Below are 17279 nucleotides of genomic sequence, written 5' to 3' on the forward strand. Positions count from 1 at the left end.
AGATTTCACCAGACCACGAAAAATGAAGTGCGTGCATTAGTCCTTGTAAGACTGGGGCTTATTTCCTTGTTAAATTCCAAGTTTCTAGTCTTTCCCGCTGAGGCAGAAGGGCTGTTCAAGAAAACTCCTACAATGTCTTATAACAGCAAAGGAATACTTCTTTCTGTTTCTCACTGCACAAGTTTGCCCAAGTGGTTAGATAATATGGAGCAACATTTCCAGAAAATGTGGTTGCGATTACAGTAACTGTTCCTACCATATGTGTAAATAGGAATTTTCTTTTTTCTTTGAGAATTTAAGCTCGTGATTCCCCTGCTGACAAGGGTACAGCAGCTGCCCTGGCACAGCCGTTGCTGCTGTTGGCACAAAGGACGTTTTGGACACTTGGAGGACAAGACGCAAGGTGTGGATCATACTCCCGGGTAGCCGGCAGACAGCAGCAGCCTCCGCCCGCTCCCTATCACATCAGCTTCCAGACAGTCCAGTACAACAGCTTTAAACAACATAAAACCGGAAAAAAATCATTTCAGTCACCATTTCAGGTTTTATTAAATAGCCTCTTGCAAACGGTCAACGTTTGTCATTTTCCATGGCTTTTTCATGGAATTTCAAGATTTTTGAATGGTCAGAGTTGACGGAAGAGCTGTGCGAGTATCCTTGGAAAGCAGTCAGCTCCTCGGAAGCAGGGCAGCCTGGCGGGGTGGAAGGCTGAGAGGGAAGACGGAGGGGAAGACGGGGCAGTCAAATCCCAATGGACATACTGCAGCGCTTCGCCCAGGGGCAAAGCCGAGCCTTTTGAGCAGGCCCTCAAATACCTCCCGGCTGTGAGAAAGCGCAGGCATAAGGAGTTAAACCATCCCGCAAACGTTATGGGAGCGTCACGGCTCCTTTGCACCGGGGCTTTTTCCAAGCCTCCCGCCGGGGTACGCGGGGCTTCGGTGGGGCGCCGTCGCAGCCGCCCTGAGGGGCAGGAGCCATTTTTTGTAGGCCCAGGCTTGGTTTTTACCAAGGGCGGCCGCCGCAGGGCACCGATGTCCCCCGCGGAGGCCAGGCGAGGCAGGGAGCCGCTGCAGGACGGCGCCGGGGCGGCCTCCCCGCCGCCGGGGCGGGATGCGGGCTGCTCCCGGCGCTGCCGGGCCGGCGGGGAGGCGGAACGGTGGCGTCGCGGGCGGCGGGCCCGGGCGGAAGGCGCGGCGGAAGGCGCCGAGCGGTGCACAACGCGGAAGCGAGCCGCGCCGCCGCCAGATCCGGCGGGGCGATGGCTGGAGCCGGCGGGCGGCGGGGGCCGGTGCGGGGGGCCGCGGCCCTGTGAGCGGCGAGCGGGCGTCGCCGCCCCTGCCCCTGCCCGGCTCGGGGGCCGGCGGCGGCGGGCGGCCATGGCCACCCGGCGTCTAACGGACGCGTTCTTGTTGTTGCGGAACAACGCGGTGCAGAGCCGGCAGCTGCTGGCCGAGCAAGTGAGTAGTTACGGCTCCTCCAGCCCTGTGGGTTCACGTAGCATGGCTGCTGCGGTGAGTCTCCTCCCTTCATCCTACTGTAGCTCCGCTCGGGGCCGCCGCCGCCCCGCTCCCCCTGCTGCCCCCGAGCTCCCCCCGCCTCTCCCCCTTCCCGCCCCCCGCCCCGGCGGTACCTTCTTTTCCTGCTGCTTCCCCTAAAATGGATAGACGAGATCTGCCTTCACGCTGAGCTCCCTTCCCTTCGGGAACAGCGCAGTTCGCCATCCCGTAGCTCCCTTCTGGCGCTGGGCACTGGGTTGTTGTCCAGTGCTGATTAATCTCTCCCCCAAATGAAAGAAAAAAACCAAGTTTTTTCGCAGAGCAGAACTCTTCTATTCACCGCGGTGTGGGCACTGTTAAATGCAGTAGAGTGGACTAATCCTGGTGCTTGAATTTCTCCTTAGTTTGTTCTGGTTCCCATCCCCCCCCCCCCCCCAATACCAGTGGTATTGAAAGTCGTCTGTGAGAGGGAAACTCAGCAGCTTCTAATATGGTTCTTCGTTACAGAAACTTCAAAAAGTGGTTTGTTCAGTGGCAGTTGGCTTTATGTGGCTTTTTCTAAATTTTGAGCTGGTGTAATTTCTGAGCTGTGATGGAAAACTTAAGAATTGAAGCTTGCTTTGATACCATTTTCAGAATCATTCTGCCGAAAATATGTGCAAGGCGGCAATTCAAAGGGTGTTAATGGTTTGATTTCAGTAATGAAACATTCCCCATGGCAGCCAAGCTCAGCTGATTTTTGTAGTTGGTAACTGAAGCAAACCACATCAGTCCAGAGCTACCAGTCCTTTTCCACTTTCTGTTCAGACTTCTCATTTATTTGCAACAACCTCCAGTAAATGTCTTCTGGCCCACTCATTTTTCTCAATCGCTTTGCATTAATGAATTTTTTTGTTAGGAAAAGCAGTGCTTTGTGCTGCAAATTTTATTTCAACTGATGAGTTGCTATGGAACAATCTTTGTTAATTGTTAATTTTATTAAACCTGTCTGTGTAATAGCTATATATTGAATTGCATTGGCAGAACAGGAGAGGTCACAACAAGTAATGTGTATTATATATGTTTTATTGTACCACTTTCTTCTTAACATATTTTTTGCCAAGAACAGTATCATTTCTTAAATCCTTGGTATTCATAATTTTTTTAATATCAGTTTGAAAATTAGTAGTAGTTAAAATGCAGAGTTCAGACTACTGACCAGTGAAACTACCCTTCCTTTCAACAAGGAGTGCAATAACACTTAGTACTTGCATAAAATGTTTGTTTACAGTAGTTTTCAACATTAATTGAAGCTATTTTCTAGGATGCTGGTTCAAATGCAACCAACGCTGACAGAGGTTGGAAATTGTTACCCTCTTGTGCTGTGTATGAAGTTAGTTAATGGCTGAGCTTTGCTGTTGGTGGACAGTTTTCAGTTCCATAGCTGCTGCTTGCTACAAACATACTGTTTTAGCGATAAGTGTGAAGATGGCATAGTGGGAGCAGTGCACTTCTCATGTTTCTAAGGTGCCTGTTACTGTAACAGTTGCAGCTAATTTATTTTCTTTTGGGTAGTATCCTCAGACCTAGGCTGCTGCATACTAGCAGGGCAGTGCTGTAAACTGTAGTCCTTAGTACTTTGGCTTATCTTAGTTCACTCTCTAGGCTTCTGCTGGAGAATTCCCTTATTATGAGAGTTATAGGTCAAAAATTGCATTCTGCCCTAGAATATGTGTTCTCATGCTGATCGTTAACCACTCCTTAAATGCAGGTAATTGAAGTAGCACTCTGAACAGTATAGTTTTATTTCAAAAGCTTGGTATAGAATAAAAGAGATCATTAAGTGAAGCCTGCTGCTTTGTCAAACCACAAGTATTTTGTCGTCATTTTAGATCTGACATGTTTGCTTCATTAATCTTTCAGTGAAACCTCCTATTTCTTATCACTCCTTGTACTGTAGAGGGTATGAAAAGCAAAGTTGCGGATACATTGGGGATGCTAGCCTTTTGTGTTTTTGAGATGTGTGTAAAATTAACGTTCCTTGAAACTAAAACATAATTGAAGTTTATACATAAGTGAGCGTATAGTATGTTTGCTTTTGCTTTTTGTCTTTTATTGCCTTGTTTTATCCTATGATAACTGCAGTGCTTACCAAAAATGTTTTACCCAAGTTTGTATATGGATCCTCCAATCATAATCAAAGGCTTCTAAGTCTGCATTAGATGTTGAATACTGTAATCAAATTACCCTTGCTCTTACGCTTCAATATATTCTAATATTGCATTGCACTTTTTCACCTGAAATTTTAGTAACTAGAAACTTTATTGTGCAGTTACTTTAAAAAAAAACCTCTTAACTTGATCTCTTATGTTTTTTCTGTTTACCAAGCAACTGAAATATTAAAAAAAGGTTGTGCATCAAACAAAATGCTGTCTTAAATGCATCATGATATTGTACTTTTTATTGGCTGGTCTTGTTTCAAAAGCCAGTTTGTTTTGTTCTTGGTAAACTGTCATGTTTAAAAACAAAATTCTAGTATTTTCTCAACTGACCATACCCTGTCTCTGTCCTATGTTTCTCTTTTTCCCTTTTATCTTTTGCTGTCTCTAACTGGATGGGGCTGATGGGATCCACAAATCACTTCAGGAGCTGGATGAGGTATTGTTTTTTCACATTTATTCTGTCATGGTGCATGAAACATGCATCATTGAGTTAAAATGCTCCTTTTTATTCTGCTAATTTGTGAAATTTCATTATATAAAATGAGGTGTCTCCTTTTGCAGTAAAAGGACAAGGCTGCATAGGGAAGACAAGCATTTTGTGAAATAATGTCACAGTGTTACCATATATGTGTATATAAAACTAGCTGTGTTTATTGTACACACAAGGGATATAGTAACTTTGAACAATGAAGCTCTTAACTATTTTTTGTGCTATGCCACATCTGACTGTACAGACTTTACTGATCAGGAAATACAGAGGTCCGAGGGAAATACAGGCTTTCAGGGAAGAATTGCCAAGGGAGGAAGAGGGATTGGTTTTAGGAAGGTGTGGGGGAGGGAACCACAAAGGTTTCCAGACCCAATATGGGAAAATTTAAAAATCTGTGAGGAAAATAGGAAGTGAGTTTGTTTTTGTTTTTTTTTAATGAAATATTGTCCCTGAGAATGAACAGTGCAATAACTAGGTATGTTTAAAATGGTATCATAGAAAGCAGTGGTATCATCAATCTAGAGTAAATATTTTAAATGAAGATTTTTTGTCTCTGAAGTTGCACAGCCTTGTTCAACTGGCAGCCAGAGGAAAAGATCTGTACTGTCTTCTGGTTCCATCCATTCCCCTGCCTTCCCCTCAGAGGAGAAAGATGACGGGGAAGCATACATAGCCCAGTGCTAAATGTTGCTTCCTGGCCCTGCACGCAGCCAGTTATGTGTGTGTCATGCTCAATTTTAAGTCAAAGAATCATAGACATGCTGGTTGGAAGGGACCTCTGGAGATCTGGTTCAACCTCCTGCTCTAAACAGGGCTGTCCCCAGCCTATATCATGTCATCCATGACTTCGTCCAGCCAAGTTCTGAAAAATGTCCAAGAGTGGAGATATTGCATCTTCTCTGGACAACTTGGTCTTACACTGCACCGCTTTAGAAATGGATTTCTTTGTACCACCTGCTCTATAGCACTCTCTCTATTTATTTATGTTTCTAAACCCTATAGAGAAAAATCTTTTGCTATGTTTAAAGATCTGTAGTATTGATGCTGTCCTTAATGAAAGAATCCTCATTGAGGGTGAACAGCACATTTTACTAGTAATGATATCAAAGCAGATAAATGTCTCTACCAGTACATCCAAAATCAGACCAAGGCTTTTAGTTTCTGCCAAAGTAATCAAAAAAGGCATTATGTTCGCTTTCCTTCTTCTTTGTCATATTTAAGCTTTTGTACCTTGAAGTGAAGTTATTAAACCTGCACTTAGAAATCCGTTTCTAAGTATGATTAGAAAAATAAGATTCTGACACATTTATCACCAGCATTTTGTGACTTTGAAAAAAGTACTTATGAGTTGTGTTTTGCTCAAAATCTTTTAGTTTTTCAACCCTGCCTATCAGGATTCTATTTCCAGAAATACACTGTCTCCAAAAACTGTATCATACCCTTCAGTAACTGCTACAGTGCTGCTGTAGATCAGTGTGCCTCAGTCTTCAATAATATAAAACCCTGATTTGTCACACCTCACTTATTCAAATTATGTGACTACTATTAATTGTGATAAAGGGTTTCTTTCTGTATTATTACAGGTCTACAAAGCAAGATGCAATAATGTGTCATCTCCTCTAAGGAGGACTAATGCAGTATGCTATTTCTGAAATGATTTGTGTATTAAGTTCCTATAAATCCATGTCGGGTGCATTGCTGCTAAGAATGCATGCCTTTTATTTTCTTTCCAGGTTGCTGATGTTATCTACTTGTGTTATCACTGTTCCCAGAGGCCTTACTTAGGATCAGGGCCTTGTATTATGCATTGCACAGAGAGATGTGTGCAGAATTCAAGTCACTGATACATTCGTGATCTCCATTCTGGTCCGTTATTCCTGAAGTCAGTGGGGCTTTGCTTAAGTACAGGAGTGTGATGCTGCAGAGCTCTACACAATTTGAGCAGAGAAAAGTGATATTTAATAAAGCAGAAAAGGCTACTGGGGAGGAGAAGAGATGAAGATAGATACGCACTTTCATAAGCTACTGGTTGCATAGAGAAAATCACATTTGGTAGTTTTGATAATAATTTAAATAAGCTTATAAAATGTAATGATCCAGAATGCATAAAATACTTCTTGGTCCTCAGTTAAGTGCCTCAGCTTACTTGTATATCATTTTGATCTTTCCATTTTAGCCCCTTTCTATTCCTGGATGTTTTCTTTGGTTTTGTTATTAAACCAGAAGTGATTCCCCAGTGGATGCAAATGATGAGGTTCCCCTACAAAATAGGGCTTTTTCTGCTCAGAACATCTGTTCAGATACAAACAAATGCTCCAATGTCGTGGGCTTCAGAGGCTCAGAAGCTGTCAATTAGGAGTCTTTCAGAACTTCTGCAGAGGCAAAGTCTAATGCTTGAAGCTGTTTTTCCACTTGGAAAACATGTAATGAAAGTGGGGAGGGTAAGGGACCTACTGCAGTTCTGCAGGTAAGACGGCTGCCCCATCTTTCACCCACCCCGCAACTCCAGCCCTACTCTGGATCTGGGAAAAGCAGTGTATAAGGCTGGCTGGCACATTGTCTTGTTTTACTTTCTCTGACAATGTGTGAAAGTTTCTGGAGAATTATTCTACCTATTTTCATGCAAGAGTTTATTTGCTTCAGGCCGTACAGCTGAAGCAGCAAGCTCATATCATTGTGACAGAGAAGTGTGGATCATTCATTGGCTCAGTAATTTTTGTTTAGCACCTTCTAATTTCCATTAAATAAATATAAATTTTAGTTGCATGTCAGTTTGCAAGAATGCTTGTCATGCAGCATATAGGTGAGCATCTGACTATATACGGTATTGTTTGATGAGAATATATATATATATATATCATTTTCATTTCATAAGGAAATAGTAAACATCTTGGTTTATTTGGAGTTTTCCCCAAATGAGTGAGTTAAACTTGTTTGTTAAACTAATATAAGCCATGTTACACTATAGATTAAGGATCCACTGGCCATGAATCATTTCCTAAAATTAAACGCACCTCTTACTCTGGTGTAAGAATTACTTGAATTCTCACTGCAATGCCACATGTACCCCTTGAAAATCTTTTAAGAATCTACTCTAAGAGTAGGTTCCGTCTTTCAGATCCTGTAGGAAGGGGGAGAACATGGATCATTAGTATATGGGGGACTAACCAGAAAATGCGGAGCATGGTTTTAACTGCTTCAAGTGCAAACGCATTTTTTAGGTTATTTTTATGGAAAGGGAAGGCATATGTGCGCTGTTTCCTAATGCTTAAGGATATACATCTAACTTGAGTCAAGTTAATTTTTTGGTTTTAAGGATATTTTTCTTATCTTCTGCAGCTTGCTGATGATCGTATGGCACTGGTATCAGGAATAAGTTTAGATCCTGAAGCAGCAATTGGTGTAACAAAACGCTTACCTCCCAAATGGGTTGATGGAGCAGATGAAGTAAGTTGTATGTTAAATGCAACACTGAGTGTGATTTCACAAAAGAATTTATTGGGAATTTATCTGTGACAACATTGCTTCTGAAGTTTTATGACAGAAGTAGTATTAGAAAAAAGATTAAAGCAAGCTTTTTTCTACATTCTAATCCTGCTGGATCACCTGCTACCCTTGTTAAGGGAAGATTTGGGGCAAGCTGTATTTTATCATCTTGAAAGCTATATCACAAGTGAAATAAAGGGAAATTATCTAGGGCCAGAAATTCTAGAAGGCTGGATTTCCACAATCAGTGGGAGTCCAGAATTAACATTTCATTTGGACTGTTAGAATAGGACACATTGTAGCTGAGCACTGAAAGACCTGAGACTGCAGGAAGGTCCTAAAGCTCTTAGCAAAGCAGAGTCGTTAGCTTAGAGAGGAGGATATAAAGTCCAAAAGTTCAAGGCTTAGAAGGGAGGTTATAAAAAAAATTTAGCACTTCCACTTAGCTGTTTGTTGAAGCCTTTTGAGGGATTCAACTGCATAGACCTCAAATCCTTACAGATTTATTTCTAGTGAGCAGTTTGAAAGCATGTCCTTTAACTTACACTGTTGAACTCTGTAGCATGTTTGACAAAGATGGTGTGAGCTGAATTTTCATTTATATTTTTGGAACCTGGCTAGACCTTTCTTAGTATGACATTAATCATATAATAATAAAAATATTATTCTATATTTAAAGATGTATATTTGGAAACAGCACAGTCTTACATAAGATCAATTAGAGGAGAGTTTATACTCGGTTTAAAAAGTAGCAAACTAACAAAGCCTATGAAAGTTTTCAGTCACTAAGAGGCTGGCTTTTTATGTATGTGTTTTAATGATCTTTAGCCTGCTCTTTTATGTTACAGAGATTTCTTTTAATGTTTTTGCATTATTTGTCTACCATTTGTCAGAACCTTTTCCTCTGAAACATTAGTCACTTCCCTTTCTCCATTGTTGGTTTTTTTGTGTTTTAGATTCAGTATGATATCACCAGGGTTAAACAGAAGATGAAAGAATTAGCTAGTCTTCATGATAAACATCTAAACAGACCAACATTGGATGACAGCAGTGAAGAAGAACATGCAATAGAAATAACCACCCAAGAGATCACACAGGTGCAGATCGCTTTCAATTCTAAAGCTACAGTATGGCATATCTATAATGCATATCCTGATGTGAGGCACTGGTTTCTTTGGAATAAATTATATCTTCTATAATCAGTATTTTCAGTGAGCCAGGCTCCTGGGTTCTGTGCTTGGTGCTGCTGCTGTCTCAGTGAACTTCTCAACAAGTCACTTAACTTCCCTGTTCCTTTATTTACCCACTTGCTTTTCTGTCTTGGAGTAGGATGCTTAATAAATCACATTTACAGGTATCTGACAGAGATACAAAAGTGTATTCTGTGGCTTCCAGTCTGAACAGTTATAACGGAGCAAATGTCTTTGGTCAAAACTACTTGTGTTACCCCGTTAGCTTTAAATTGTTTGTTAATCTGTATTCTGTGTGTTCATTCTGTGAACACTGTGTACTCTTCTGAACATTGGACTGCACAACAAGGATTTCATTTTAAAAATCTGTAAGTCAAAATCTTAGTCTTCCATTTGGAACCTTAGCAATGTCATATTTAAAATGTGTGTTGCTGTACTTCTTACTAACGGGAGTGTTTTCTCAGTTATTTCACAGGTGTCAGAGAGCAGTCCAAGTCTTGCAGAGCAGGTCACGCAGTTGTACCGAACAAGAAGAACGTGTTCTCAGGAATGTCGTGTCTTCCTTAGCACAGTCACTTCAGGACCTGTCCACCAACTTTAGGCATGCACAGTCTGACTATCTCAAACGTAAGCATAAGAGATACAGTAATGCATGGGCACTTTCTGTGGAAAACAGTGGCTAAGGGGTGCCTGTTTCCTTGGTTGAGAAAACTGAAGCACAGAAAATTTAAGTGATACTCATAAGACCACCAAGAATGGAGATTAGAATTTGGGAGTTTCTGGTTCACAGCCCATGCTCAGCCTGCTTGACTGTGCCTCTCTCCTTCATATTGATAAAGCAGAAATTTCATGGTTAAATATATCAGTGAAATCGGACATGTATTTCTTCCTTAGAAATGTTTAATGTCTCATTGCTTCTCAAATTGTGGTCTGCAAAGCTGCTTCTGTTACACTGGTGAAACAGCCATTGGCCTTCAGACATGATATCTGCTGTTGATTGCTGGTCTGATTAAACTTTAAAAGTTGGTTTGTGATGAATTAAAATTCTGTATCCATAAACGGATTGGAAATGGAATATCCTCTATTTAAAACACAAAATTGAGTACAAGTCTATTTTTAGCATAGTAAAGCAAGCTTATTTTAATCTTGTAAAAAGTTTTATCTTTAAACTTAATGCTGGTCTAATATTTCTTCCCCCCAGTGCTGTAAATGGCACAGGTAGAACCTAGGATCACAATTCAGAAGAAGGATGTTCCTGAAAGTATTTGTAAGAAAATAGGCCAGAGTCATTGCACAGACATATCAAAGTTCTTATTACCCTTGGGATCTAACTTTTTAACTGCATGGAACATAATGACTTAAAATCTTTGGTTTAGTCAGGTTCTTGTCAGTCTGGTGAAATTCATTATGCATTGTTAAACAGCAAACCTATATGACAGTTAAAATTCAGAACCTGCTAGTTATGTCATTTATTAGCCAAGTTTTCTTTCTTGTGCTTTTCTATCTTGTGTTTCAGATCTTGCTCTTACTCTCCAGTGGATATCTTGTTCCTCCAAAAGCTATTGGAAAATATTCTTCTACCTACACGCACTTTTGAAAGTTGATAGGAAATCTGAGTGACTTCTTATTTAGTATGCTTAAATGTTATGCTGAAATGCAGTTTGTCTTTTACAGGCATGAAGAACAGAGAAGAAAGATCCAGACACTTCTTTGACACCTCAGTCCCACTTATGGATGATGGCGAGGACAATACACTTTATGATAGGGTAAGTAAAGGTATTATTACATGAATTCAGTGCAGAGCTTTTTTTTTTACTATATCTTTGATTTTAATGTGAAAATATCAAAAAAGATGAAAATCTGATGTGCACTGAGCACCAAACTACATGCAAAAAACATTTTTGCAGCTTTGCGTGATACATTTACCTGATTAGGACTGTATTGCTGTTGAAATGTTGAGAGGATTGTGCCATCAGCTTCAGTGTTGAGAGATCAGTTAGGGACATCCATTGAGGGCATCAGTTGCAGTGTGAGGGAACTCAGTTTGACTACTGAATTTTTCTTACATGACTGACAGGGACTAGGAGATCTGAAAATACACTGCTGTTCTTGGTCACATCACCTCCTCGGTCATATGCAAGAGTAATTATTAGAAAGCTGTGTGCACGTGATGCTGAGTTTGGGTGAAAGGTGGCCCTTTTTCGAGTGAAGGAAACTGTATCTCAAGATTTTCAAGATTAAGAATTGATATAAATAGCAATGTAATGATTTGCTTCTGGGTAATTAAGTTGGTATTGTTGTACCACAATACCAGGCATATTTCTTTGTTTTACCTTTTGGGGGAAATACTTGGAGTACTTGTAGTTTGGGGATACTACATATCTAAGCGATATTGGAATTTGATTGTGTTCCATGTAATGGTGCAGCAGAATACTCTATAATGCTTAATGTTTAATTGAAAATTTAGCTGAAAAGCAGCCTTTGCTTTTTCCATAACTATAACTAGTGTGCAAGAGGTGTTTTGCTTGATGTCTAAATAGGAATGCTGGAAAAAAAGGATGATATTCTGTTGTAAATGGCCTTGGAAGATAAAAATAGTAAGGTCTCTATAGTTTAAAAAAAAAAAAATCAGAATTGATGTTTTGTCTTTACACGTTTTAATGACCATTGATGTTATGAGACTTTCTGTAATGCTGATCAATCAGTAGATATTCCATAATTACAAGTCCCTTACATGTATTGGTTTTGTACATCAACAAAAACATTATTTTAGGACAGACCTTATTTTAAAAGTTCTTTGTATGTTTAAGCAAGATGTAAGATTTAAGTTTTCTCTACCAAAACTATAAATAGCTGTCTGAATTATCTTAGCAACTCTGAAACAGCAAGATTTTTATTAGATAATTGTCTACTACAGAGGTTCCAAGAACACTGTTATGTTATGAAATCTTACAATTGCTATAATTATTTCTAGTGTTAACATGTTGTTAATGTTAGTTCAACATTTAAATCTTTTATTTCAACAGGGTTTTACAGATGACCAGCTAGCATTGGTGGAGCAAAACACATTAATGGTGGAAGAGCGAGAACGAGAAATCCGTCAGATTGTACAGTCAATCTCTGATCTGAATGAAATATTTAGGGACCTGGGAGCAATGATAGTAGAACAGGTATGTCGACACCACAGTGTTAGTAAGAAATAGGAGATTCCGTGTAGCATCAAGGCTTCCCCACACTTCCTGTTTTAATGTCCTGTTTTCATGTGTTTATCACTTTTCAAACTTCATTTGTTCAGTCTAAGGTTTTCTATGCTTGATACCTGCCCGAAGATGAATTAACAAAAAAAAAATCAGGAAAAATAATTAGTTATTCATGAGGATTAGACTAGCAAAACATAGACTGCTAGCGCTTGGTTGGTTACTTCTCCCAAAGATTCTGTTTGGGTTGAACATGTCAGCCAAGAGCACCTAAATTGGGAGTAAAAGGTTATTAAAGATGTGACGCGACATGGTGACAGGGTTGCCAGTTAGGCACTGAAGGAGGATATCCCTTAAAAAAAGTCCTAACCAGTTCTTCTGTAAAAGTTCACAGCTTACACAGTTCATTAGCTCTTTGCTGTAAACCTTGTTTATTACATTGCTGATTGTAGCGGTAATTGCTTTATGGAGTGTATTTAGATTCCAGTTGGTGTTCATTCTCTTCATTTTGTTTAGGGAACAGTTCTAGATAGAATTGACTACAATGTTGAACAGTCATGTCTCAAAACTGAAGAGGGCCTAAAACAGTTACATAAGGTAAGCTCACAGAATACTTAAAATGCTTGGCATACCTAATAATCTTTTATAATTTAATAGCCATTAAATTCTTACGAGCCATTTTTCACTTGGACATCTTCCTTGTTAGATATGATTGCAGTATAAAAATGTCCAACTGTACTGTAGTAGGATCTTTCCAGATAACTTGTTTTAACCACATGCTCGATGCCTAGCGTTAAGTTCCTGAATCATTTTTTGGGCATCCAAGCAGTGTGCTCTGATCCTTATGTTGGGGCCTATCTGCAATTCCTTCTGTCTTCGGTGTTTGTTTCAGAGCTGAGCACCTCTGAAATAGGACTGGTTATTGGATACCTCACTACAGATTTCAATCAGTCAGTGAATATAGCCTGGTTTGAAAGTGTTGTCTCAGTTAGTAGCAAGGATAGCTTTAAATGTTTTCTCTTACGGTACGACATTTATTAGAAGTTAGATCCAACCTTATGCTTTTAATGCAAAGCTTTTACTGTGAACATCTGACAGTTTTGAATTGGCAGCAGAACACAGATTTTTGCAGTTGTTTTGTTTTCTAGGCTTTTTTTTTGTTTTCTTTTGATTTTATGTTCTGACTTGTCAGCTCAGTTCAGTCCTTTCATTGCTGGAAATAAAATGGAATTAGAGATTTATGCAAAAACCTCTATATGAGTAGAACATTCAGTTTTGGAAATGTGGACTTCTTAATAATGCACATTCCACTTCATCATGTTATGGCAGACTTCTAATATATTGTCAGGAAAATATTGTCTAATATATTGCCAGCAAAAAAGTGCCATTTGAGAAGAGCAAAATAAATTTCATTATAGGTTTATTATTTTGTGCATAGAGGTAAATTGGGATCATTAAAGTAAGGCATTAACCACTGGGAAACAAGTCTTAAAGTAATTGCAAGCAATTTGCACAAACTGAACTGGAAATAAATGAATCAATTGTAATGAAGACTACTTCTAGTCTAGTAGTAGTTAATGAATCGTCAGCAAGCCCCTTTTCTGCTTGCTGAGTAGAGTATGGATTTTTGATGCAATATGCAGTTTAGATCAGATGTTTGCAGTACAGCATAGAAATTTTCTCGCCTATCATGTAAGATGTACACACACATCTGAATGGTAATACAAAAAACAGATACTGTACTGTTTTTAAAAGTGCTGGTAACTTTATTCTAATTTAAAGTGTGTAATGTCAATTTCTTTTCTGTTTGAATTGGCATAATTATCACAAACTACCTAGAAGGCACTTTCACAGAAATTGTGTTCATTCACTCCAGAAATCTTGTGATACGAATTACTAGTTACCAAGTCATCCTTCACATAAAAATTGGAATCAAAGTTACTGCTTTGTGGTACTTTAAGCCTGATTAACTAAATAGTCACAGTGGTTGCACATGAGATAGTTGCAGATCAAAACTCCTCTTTAGTAGATCTGATAACAAATAATTATTTTCCAGGGACTGTAAAGGAGCAGAATTAATTTCTTTTTCCCTTTAAATTTTCAAGGTTTATTAATTTAAAACGAATTAAATGCAAGTTTTGTTTTGTTTAGCTTCTATTAGCAGACTTTCATTTGGCTTTTGGAGAGTTTTCTCCACGTTGCCTCCTTTTAATTCCCCTGGGAAAAAGAGGAAAGGGATGAGAAAATGTGGTTAGAAGAAAGAAGGAATGAAGCAGGAAACTGAGAACCAAATCAAAATGAAAACTTTCAGTTCTAATTGAATTTAAATGAAAATGCACAGCTGAATCAGGTACAACAAAAATGCCTATTAAAACAATGAAGTTTTGTTATGAATTTTAATGTCCTTTGAATATAATACAGGAATCTTACACCGGCAAAATGAGTTAAAGCATTTTATCAGATCTTACTGTTCAGACTTTGACATACCCAGTTGCCTGATTTTTGTTTCTACCGTCTCCATAGCTAAGTGTTCTTACAAATGAAGTATCACTTCTGTATAACTAATATTATGTGCAGTATCTTATGGGGGCACAGGGCCTTCTCAAGGACTGCTGAAAGGAAGTCACAGTAAGGTTGCTTAAAAAACATGAAGTGCATTCTTCTCTGAAGAGCCTCTCCTATTTAATGTGGATAAATGTGACTTCAGTGTACATTTATCTTCACTGAAGTCGGTAGTGAGACTGGAGTTATTTTGTGGGAGTTGCTTGCAATATACATTGTATGAAATGTCAAGTTGCTATAGAAAAATACTAAAATACATGTACTTGATTGTACTAAGCAAGAGTCCATACTTCAGAGTTTTGCAGAAATCTAAATATTAATTGTCTCTTTTCTGTTTCTATAGGCAGAGCAATATCAAAAGAAGAATCGGAAGATGCTTGTTATTTTAATTTTGTTTGTCATAGTAATTGTCCTTATTGTTGTTCTCATTGGTGTAAAGTCACACTAGGTTTCACTTAATTTTCTTATTTTTTGGAGTTTGTGAACTTTTTTCCCCAATGTGAATGGATGGACCTGCACTCCAGAAAGCTGCCTTTGAATGTATAAGCCCTTGTGGTGCAAAGTCTGTGCAATGTTTCAGAAGAACTCTTTGAAGTACAAGTTTGGTCATCTGTGAGGTGTTTCTAAAGATTATATGGAAAATGTCAGGAAATCTTATGATGCTCCGAAACAAATTATCTGGCTCTTTATCCAGAGGTATTTGGAAACACAGTACATTAAAAAAAAAAAAAAGAAAAAGAAAAAGAAAAAAAGGGAAAAAAAAGTACAGTAAGTAGTGTGTTATTGTGAACAAAAATGTTTTCCGTCTTATGTCACAGTTATCATGGGCTTCAAATCTAAACCATGTTATTGAGTCATGGGGCTCAATAACAAAACCAGATCTAGATGTAAGATGCGTTAAAAGAAGCACAAAAATGTTTGACTTCATCTCCTTTCCTCCAGATTCAACCCCCCCACAAAGAACTGGATAGACTGCTAAAAAGGAAAGCTTTTAACAACCAGAACCTAATCCAGCCCTGTGATCTTAATTTAGATATTGCACCATTACTAAGAATTGAGAGTAGTACTTAATCTTGTAAATAACAGGATTTAATCACTGACATAATTTAACACATTTAGTTAATTAAAAAATTTTCTAAGCTTGAGTAATCATGGGAATGTTTTTCCTCTTTGGAAAGATTGCATATAGGTTTTCATGTACAGGTTTTTTTTATATAGTTTACAGTACAACCATTACATTGAAACAGTGATAAAGTTAAAGCCAAAAAATACAAAGATTATCCTTTTGGCCTTCTATATCATCTGGCCTGCTGTAGCGGATCTGGGATATTTCATTCTACTGTTGTTGCATAAGCTGTTTATTTTACAGTACATCTGTTCATACAAGTTGGTAAACTTTTATATAAAATTGTGACTTCACTACAGTATATATTGCATGCATTCTCCCTGATAGAAGATTATTTTTTCAAACACCTACCTGGAAGAGGACATGTTAATGGTCTTCTACTGACCATTTGTCAGTACATGACAAATGTCATGGACAATGTCAATGTCATGGCAAATGTCATGGAACTAACAGGTATTAGGCCTTCAGTATAGAATTTTTGTTTTTTCTACTATTTTTTGCAGCTGAAAACTTTGCTGTGGGCTGTGAAAGAAAACAGGGAAACATTTTAGCAATAGATTATTCATGATTTAATTCAGGCCTGAAGTGATGTGCAATTTTAGAGGCCTTGCCTTAATATTTTTAATATGGCTTTTTCTTTGTGGATTGTTTTTGCTTAAGGGACTGTAACTTTTATCTCCTTTTCCAACTGATACAGTGATCCCCATAAACTTGCAGAGATGATCTGCTCAAGGCCCCTGAAGTATGGTTTCATAATATTAATGATTCTAATGTTGCATATAGGAAACAGGAGTCCTCTACCTGCCCTGAGCTCTTGTCTTTACTGTGTAAGTACTAAGGAGGGCCTAAGGTGTGGTGGTCCTAAGCTTAGTGCAGGAACAGACCTGATAAAGACGACTGCAGAGACATGAAAGCCTTGGCTTTTTGTCTGACTTATTGCAAAAAGCTTCGTACCACTCTTGTTACCTCTGGACAAAGTGGACTTTGAACTTCCAAAACTGCCAGTTCAAACCCTTGATGGAATTTGCAGAGTAAATTGGTAAAAGAAAGAATGACACTTTTAGTGGGTGTGCAGCTCCCCCGTTTTGGTATAAATCTCTTCAATGATCGTGAGTAAAACTACTGTCTCCCTAGTGTGCTGTCTACATCATTTGGTGTGAAGCAGCATATTGCTATAATTTAATATAATGTATTTGCAACTTTCTCTCTAACATGAGATCGTGTTATTTATTTCTGTCTTGACTGGTGCTTTTGACATTTTATCATGGCTAATGAATTCAAAGAAGTAATAAAACATTTCCAACCTAATTGGTCAATTGCTCATTTTTAAAAATAATATAAACTGGCACAAATATTTGTGTAGGTGTTAATGTCTACATATGTATATTATTCTCTAAAATTAAATGAAAGCAGCAGTGACATGTATCTTTAAAAAGGTTTTTTGTATGTTCTGTAGCATGATGTAATTTTGCATTGTCAAAAGTGGGACAGAGATGGACTTTTGTTTTCTGTGTAGATGGCATGGAATGAC

General features: G+C 38.6%; 1 protein-coding gene and 1 long non-coding RNA gene across 6 annotated transcripts in view; one reads left to right on the top strand and one right to left on the bottom strand.

The window, feature by feature from the left end:
* The window catches only part of LOC112986169 (uncharacterized), a 33557-nt gene extending 31645 nt beyond the window's left edge, over nucleotides 1–1912 (bottom strand). The window contains exon 1 of the long non-coding RNA XR_010391940.1: nucleotides 1631–1912. This is a non-coding gene — a long non-coding RNA (uncharacterized LOC112986169). The remainder of the gene's footprint in view (nucleotides 1–1630) is intronic.
* On the top strand, nucleotides 1190–17056 carry STX16 (syntaxin 16). Of its 5 annotated transcripts, XR_010391939.1 has the most exons (10): nucleotides 1190–1511; nucleotides 4122–4133; nucleotides 7527–7634; nucleotides 8630–8770; nucleotides 9328–9490; nucleotides 10538–10629; nucleotides 11890–12033; nucleotides 12577–12657; nucleotides 14212–14410; nucleotides 14966–17056. XR_010391939.1 is itself a non-coding variant. In XM_026105322.2 (9 exons), exons 1-9 carry the CDS (start codon nucleotides 1377–1379, stop codon nucleotides 15068–15070), a joined length of 981 nt encoding a protein of 326 aa, XP_025961107.1. In that variant the 5' UTR covers nucleotides 1191–1376; the 3' UTR covers nucleotides 15071–17056. The 5 variants fall into 5 exon arrangements, 4 of the variants coding, with proteins under 4 accessions (XP_025961107.1, XP_025961111.1, XP_025961108.1 ...); XM_026105322.2 differs by lacking the exon at nucleotides 14212–14410 and having other exon boundaries at nucleotides 1191–1511; XM_026105326.2 differs by lacking the exon at nucleotides 14212–14410 and having other exon boundaries at nucleotides 1191–1457.
* Nucleotides 17057–17279: the final 223 nt, after the last annotated feature.

Source organism: Dromaius novaehollandiae, chromosome 16 (assembly GCF_036370855.1).
Source record: "Dromaius novaehollandiae isolate bDroNov1 chromosome 16, bDroNov1.hap1, whole genome shotgun sequence".
Taxonomy (NCBI): domain Eukaryota; kingdom Metazoa; phylum Chordata; class Aves; order Casuariiformes; family Dromaiidae; genus Dromaius; species Dromaius novaehollandiae.